The sequence below is a fragment of the Eptesicus fuscus genome, chromosome 21 (genome assembly GCF_027574615.1).
Source record: "Eptesicus fuscus isolate TK198812 chromosome 21, DD_ASM_mEF_20220401, whole genome shotgun sequence".
Classification (NCBI taxonomy): Eukaryota; Metazoa; Chordata; class Mammalia; order Chiroptera; family Vespertilionidae; genus Eptesicus; species Eptesicus fuscus.
This window is the reverse complement of record NC_072493.1, coordinates 34,682,601-34,689,809: the sequence shown is the minus strand read 5'-3', so window position 1 is coordinate 34,689,809 and position 7,209 is coordinate 34,682,601. Positions and strand designations below refer to the sequence as shown.

The 7,209-nt window shown below is 58.2% G+C and overlaps 1 protein-coding gene across 1 annotated transcript; it reads right to left on the bottom strand.

Moving 5' to 3' along the window:
• Positions 1 to 578: 578 nt before the first annotated feature.
• On the bottom strand, positions 579 to 4,975 carry LOC103284371 (chymotrypsinogen B). The gene is given in 8 exon segments (XM_054711116.1): positions 579 to 770; positions 1,166 to 1,299; positions 2,151 to 2,331; positions 2,461 to 2,539; positions 2,621 to 2,700; positions 2,789 to 2,896; positions 2,898 to 2,944; positions 4,924 to 4,975. Coding segments are annotated over 8 exon segments (843 nt in total). The 3' UTR covers positions 579 to 608.
• Positions 4,976 to 7,209: the final 2,234 nt, after the last annotated feature.

Below are 7,209 nucleotides of genomic sequence, written 5' to 3'. Positions count from 1 at the left end.
TGGGGGATGACAGAGAACAAATTCATTATCTTAAACATCCATAAAGGAAAAAATGTAAAAATAAAATCTGTAAAGGAAAAAGAAGTAAGTGTAGACCCTGCATGAACAGTACAAGTGGATAACTGAATGAAAGGTGGAAAGCAGGAAGGGTGAGGACTAGATGCTGGGTGTGGGGCACTGGGTGTGGAGGGGGCTAAAGGCAGAGAAAGGAGCCTGGGGCATGTCATGTGGTGGAAGGAGAAGCCTTCATGGGTAGGGTATCTTGGTCCCAATGCCCACCCCTCAGGGCTATAGACTGCATAAGCCTGGCCTGGGACTCCTGCCTTCCAGAAAGCTCCATGGGCCAAAGCTGGCTCCAGCAAGTCGGACTTGAATTCGACCCCAGGGAGGATGAGATACAAAGACAGCTTCCTGAGAAGGCGAGGGTGGGGTGGGTGTTGTAGGGATACCTGCACCCTGGAACGTGAGCGGTAATGCCGCCCCCTGCTGGGTAACAGGGAAACTGCAGCCCCACCCCCCCCTCAGCCACACATACACGTGGAGTCAGTGTTCCTGTACAGATGCTTTTATTGGGGACACTCGGGGTTGGGAGGGCAGGGGCGAAGGGTTCAGTTGTTGGCCAGGATCTCCTCAACCCAGGGCATGAGCTCCGTGACCCGGGCGTACACGGCAGGCGTGGAGGTGGAGCAGGTGCCGCTGCCCCAGGACACGATGCCCACCAGGGTCCAGGTGCCGTCCTTCTGGCAGACCAGGGGGCCACCAGAGTCGCCCTGCAGGAGGAGAAGAGGGCTTGGGTCCAAGCCTGAGAGGTGGCTGGGGCCCTAGTGTGCCCTGACCCGGCTGAGCCCGGGGGGCGGGGGAGGCGGGCTGCAGAGAAAGGACCGTGTGGGCAGTGGCCGGCAGGGGATACTGAGATCTGGTCAAACCTGCGACCTCCTCCTGGAGGGCCTGGCAGGTACCTACCCGCTCAGCCCGGCCATCCCTGCAAAATGGGCTGGGAACGTCCAGCTCACAGGGTTGGGGTGATATTAGATACCCCTGGAAAGCCCAGAGCGAGCCCTCTTGGCTGGTCACAGGGCAAGGAGGGAGGTTAAGCAGATGGGTCACGGCCCGACCCGGGGCGGGCGAGGTCGCGGGGTGGGCCCGAGGCACAAGGCGGCCATACCATGCAGGAGGAGACGCCGCTGGCGCCGGCGCAGACCATCACGTCGGTGATCTTGTTGCCCCAGAACTTCTTGCACTCGGCGTTGGACAGGAGGGGCAGGGCCGCCTGCTGCAGCTTCTCAGGGGTCTTGTTGGCTGAAGGGGGAGGGAGGATGAGGGCTTCTCTCTCGCTCCCGGTCCTGCCCGCCCCCTGCAGGTCCTCATCCTTAGCCACACGATGACCATGGATACGGAGCTCCCCCTCCCTTAGGCCCCACCAGCATCTGTGGGGCACGGCTCCTCTCTGGTTCCACACCAAACAGCCACTGGGTGATGGGCGGAGGGGCTGTGTCCTCCTTTCTGGGGAGGGGGTGACGTCCTTCTGTCGGAGAGCCTGCAGGGACCCAGCCTCCATCCCCTTCCTGCTGCCTCTGTCCTGTTCAAGGACCAGCCGGGAGCTGGGGCCTGAGGAGCACTTAGGAGGCTGGAGGGGAATCAGGCAGAGCCAGCAGCCGGGGAGGGAGACCAGGCCCCACTCTCAGGACCGGAACCAGACCTGGACCTCACTCCCAGCCCAGATGGCAGCGAGCTGGCCGCTTCCCCTCCTGGAGACTGGGGAGAAGCGGGGGCTGGAGTCAGGTGAGCGAGGCCGGCCTGCGGGTGCCGGTTGCTAATTAAGAGGGTTTAAGTAAAGAAATGGGCCGAAACCGGTTTGGCTCAGTGGATAGAGCGTCGGCCTGCGGACTCAAGGGTCCCAGGTTCGATTCCGGTCAAGGGCATGTACGTTGGTTGAGGGCACATCCCCAGTAGGAGGTGTGCAAGAGGCAGCTGATCGATGTTTCTCTCATGGATGTTTCTATCTCTCTCTCTCCCTTCCTCTCTGTAAAAAATCAGTAATATATATATAGATAAATATATATAAAGAACTGGAAGATTTATGACTAATAGTGGAATTTAGAACAAAGAGCCCCCTGGGCCCCGGAGCCCCGCAGGCAGCGGCCCCTCACCGTTGTACTTGGTCTTGCCCCAGCCGGTGGTGGCGCACAGGCTGCCGGCGGGGAAGTCGTCGTCGGCGCTGGGCAGGCACACGGCGGACACGGTCTCGGAGAAGCGGGCGGGCGTGGCCAGCTTCAGCAGGGTGATGTCGTTGCGGACGGTGAGCATGTTGAACTTGGGGTTCTTGAACACCTGTGGGCGGGGCAGGCCGAGAAGGTGAGGCCCGGGGTCGCTCCGCCACCTGCAGCTCTCCAGCAGCCAGCTCCTTCCCCGCAGGGCCTGCCCCCCCGCCCCCGCCCCGGAGCCCCCGCGGGCCGGTACCTTGGCGATCTTCAGGACCTGGATGTTCTCCTCATCGGAGCCCTGGTCAAACTCGCCGGCCACGACCACGTGGGAGGTCCTAGCGGGAGATGTGGGGGTTCAGGACCCAGCACGCGCCGGCTCCCCACCCGGCGCCCCTGCCCGGCCGGCCCGGCCTCACCTGACCCCGCAGTGGGCGGCAGTCACCACCCAGTCCTCGCTGATGAGGGAGCCCCCGCAGAAGTGGAAGCCGGTTTTGTCCTGGAGGAGGGCGGGGAGGGGGAGGTCAGCGCCGGCCGGACCCCGGCGGCCCCCGCGGGCCTCCCACCCCAGCGTGTCCCTCGCTCACCTGCAGGGACACCTGCCAGGGCCAGGAGCCGGGGACAGCGTCCTCCCCATTGACGATCCTGGACAGGCCGCTCAGCACGGGGTGGATGGCGGGGACCCCGCAGCCTGGGGTGCGGGGACAGGAAGAGAGGGAAGAAGCTCTGAGGCCCGGCGCCGGCTGCAGAAATGCTGGTTTCTTCCGCAGCCCACCCCGCCGCACTGGCCCCACTGCAGCCCCCTCCCGCTCCCGGGACCTGCAGGTTCAGGGCCCCGCAGCCGGGACCCCATCACCTGAGGATGTGGAGGGAGGAGCAGAGCAGGCGCTGAGGGCGCCCCTCCTTGCTGAGACCTCAGCCTTCAAAGCTCACGGTCCTCCATAAACCGGGGAGCAAACCACTAATCTCATGGGGCAAAGCTCACCCATTAGATTTTGGGGGTGGAGTGGGCGGGAGGCTGTGAAATTATAACCCAAGTGCACAGGGCATGGGGAGCACTGACCCCGTTCAGGGAGTGTGAAAAGCCCTGTTTGCCACAGCGGGGCCCACACTCCAATCTCTATTCCAGAGTTTCAGAAACTACTCATTGTTTCTTAATCTACACTAATAAAAGGGAAAGATGCAAATTGACCATACCTTTGCTACGTCCACCAGCCAATCAGGAGTGAGTATGCAAATTAACCCAACAAAGATGGCAGGTTAATTTGCATACACAGGCGTCCAGCTGACCGGGGACGGATGCAGGCATTTTGCACTGCCCCAGCCACTCAGGGCCTCTGGGCAGCGTGGGAAGGTGGCTCCAGGTGGAGCAAAGGCAGAAAGGCGGCTCTGGGCCAGAGCAAAGGCTGTGCCGGCAGCCAGGGTAAGGAAGGCCCATTCTGCACGAATCCTTGTGCACCGGGCGTCTAGTTAGTTAATAAAACGGAACTTTGAAAGGACACACTGAGGAAACAGAAACCCAAGGACTTAAATGGTCACAGGAGGATGAGAGAAGACAGGTGCTTAAGATGACATGGCACACCTGGGCAGGACCTGCAAGCGCTCCCCTCGGTGCAGGTGTGGTAACCTGTGACCCCTCCGGCCCACCTGCCCCTCCTGCCCCTCCCTGAAGGCTGTTACCGCCCAAACAAGTCATAATCATCTATTTCTTGTCACAGCAAACAGGATTAGCAGTACCCGGGGAGGTGTTTACACAGCTGAGCTTTTCACGGGGTTAAAATGAGTGAGGCCCACTCCATGGGGACAAATCTACAACATTTTGTGGGTGGGAAAGGCATGTGGTAAAACTGGTGCGGAGGATCCTGCCGTTTATGTAAGTTTTCATGAAGGTTATACTTTGTGGATGTATAAATTTGTAGTAATTTGTAAAAACCCGCACAGAAATGAGACACGGCAAGTTCAGGTGCGGCTTCACCGGCCAAGGGGAGGCAGGAGGAGGCAGAAGGGGCTCTCGCTGAATCTAGTGGACGGTTTATAAGAAATACCTCAAACAAATCTGCTAAAGGGGTAACTTTTGCTAAACCCTGATGGTGCAGGGTTGTCATATAATTTTCTGTATTTTTAAGTGATTTCTTCTTTTGTTAAAATAGAAAATAAAATGTTAGCAAGTGCCTGACATAAATAAAGAATCCAGGTCTCTGCCTTGGGAGGTGTCTGTGGCCACATCTTACTCTGCCCACAGCATCAGCCTGGGCCGCTTCTGCGGCCTCAGCCCTCCGTGCAGTCCAGACTGGTCTTTTCCTCCCACCGGGTGCAGGGTGTGAGGGTGCAGGGCTGAGGGTGCAGGGTGTGAGGGTGCAGGGCTGAGGGTGCAGAGTGTGAGGGTGCAGGTGTGAGGGTGCAGGGTGTGAGGGTGCAGGGTGTGAGGGTGCAGGTGTGAGGGTGCAGGGTGTGAGGGTGCAGGGCTGAGGGTGCAGGGCTGAGGGTGCAGGGTGTGAGGGCGTGAGGCTCAGAAACCCCCAGAAGCCCTCTGCTCCCTACAGCCTCCGCCTGCCTCTCTCTGTCGAGGCCCGCAGGTGCAGGGAAGGGGACTCACAGCTCCCTGTTGGCCAGGCCCTAGGGTTGGCTCCGGACAGAGCCCCTCTGTCCCTGGGGTCACTGGGGACTTAGAGATCTCCTTCCCACCTCCTCCCAGGCCTGGCTGCTCCCCACACACACTCACCAAAGGCGGCTCCCACGAGGGCGAAGCAGGAGAGGAACCACAGGAAGGCCATGTTGCTCGGTGTGGGAATGTGCAGTGCCTGTGCGAGGGCTCCTTTTATGTCCCCCGGGGCTCCTCAGCCCCCGGGCCCTGCCCAGTCAGAGCAGCCGGAGAGCCACCCGCCCTGTTATCCGGGGACCTTGGCGATAAGTGGGGGCCAAGCCCCTCTCGCAGCCAGGCTGGCTCTCTGCCTGGGACAGGCCAGCCCCTGGGAAAGGGGCAGCTGCCCTGCCCAGCGTCGGCCATTAGACTTGGCGACACCAGGCATCCCCAGGGTGCTGCGGGCAAGGCCAGCATCCCACCACGGACCAAAGAATTAACGCAGAGAAGCTCACTGGTCGTCGCTGGGAGGCCTCCAGTCCCGTAAACGCAGGCTGCAGGTTCTCAGCAGAGTGTTCAATGCCTCCCTCCTCAGAGATCAAGTATTATACAGATATTCTGGGTTATCCAGGGGGCCCCCTCGAAACCAGCCCAGCCAAGCAGCTTCAAGGCGGATGTGAGGGTGTGTGGGGGCCTAAGGAGTCGCCCCACAGTGGCCGCATGGTGGCCGCCAGCAGGTCCCAGTTGCTGGCCGTCCATGTCTACCACTGGGCTCCACGGATTCTCTTCTGTGATAATTCACAATGTAAGGAACTAGTCCTCCCATAAAGCTTTCATCTCATAAAATGAGGCTTTGATTCCACATCTTTAAAGGATGTGTTGAGGAAACAGAAAAGAAATGATTTAATTGTCACAGAACGAGAAGAGGACAGGCGTGTGTGTGCATCTGCCACAAGTGGAGGCAGAATGGCTTCTGTGTGCAGGCTCCTCCTCTCCCTGGGCCAGGCACCCACAGGAACAGAGCATGCACCACCCCTGCCCTCGGGGGTCTGAGACCCCAGGGAGAGACAGGTGCTAAACAATAAGATATAATGCTTTTTGTGGCGTTATTTACAATAGCCAAGATATGAAAGCAACCCAAGTGCCCGTCAATAGATGGTGGATAAAAAAGCTGTGGTACATGTATACAATGGAATAGTACTTGGCCATAAAAAAGAATAAAATCTCACCATTTGTGACACCATGGATGGACCTCGAGGGTATTATGCTAAGTGAAGTAAGTCAGTCAGAGAAACACCAATATCATATGCTTTCACTTACATGTGGAATCTAAAAACAAAACAAACAAACAACATAGAAACAGACCCATAGATGCAGAGAACAAATTGATGGTTGCCAGACAGGAAGGAGGTTAGGGGACTGAGTGAAAGAGGTGAAGGGATGAAGAAGTACAGATTTGGGGGTGGCTGGGGAGGAGGGTACTGGAAGAGATTAACCACAGAACATATATGCATCACCCATGGACACAGACAAGAGCATGGGGAGACTTGGGGCAGGGTGGGGGTTGGGTGGAGGGGGGAAAAAAGGGAGAAAATGGGAGGCATCTGTAACACTGTCAACAATAAAAAAGAAGTACAGATTGGTTGTTACAGAATAGCCATGGGGATGTAAAGTACAGCATAGGAAATACAGTCAATGATATTATAACTATGCATGGTGCCAGGTGAGTACTGTAAATACAGTGGGGAACACTATGTAAAGTATCTGATGGTCTAACCACTAAGCTGTATGTACACCTGAAACCATCCTATATAATAAAAGGCTAATACGCAAATCGACCAAACGGCAGAACAACCGGTCGCTATGACACGCACTGACCACCAGGGGGCAGATGCTCAATGCAGGAGCTGGCCCCTGGTGGTCAGTGTGCTTCCACAGGGGGAGCGCCCGCTCAGCCAGAAGCCGGGTTCACGGCTGGTGAGCGCAGCGGGGGTGGTGGGAGCCTCTCCTGCCTCAACGGCAGCACTCAGGATGTCCTATTGACGGCTTAGACCCGTGGGGAGTGGGCCTAAGCTGTCAATCAGACATCCCCCAAGGGCTCCCAGACTGTGAGAGGGCGCAGGCCAGGCTGAGGGGACCCCCCCCACCCCCCCCCACCCCCCCCCGCACCCAGTGCACCGGGCCTCTAGTACAAAATACAATTGAAAGGAAAAGAAATAATATCCTGATGTCCAATAACTGGGAAGAGGGACTGGGGACGCTGCTGCTGGACACAGTCCCGTGTGGGCCTCGCTGATGAGAAGTGTGAAAAGACAGACTTGGCGGGCGGACTCGCCCAGCACCTCTGGGGCCTGTGGTCACGGTCCCCGGGGGAGAAGGCGGTCAGGGGAGCGGGAAGTGTGACCCGTCCAGATTTGAACTTGAGTG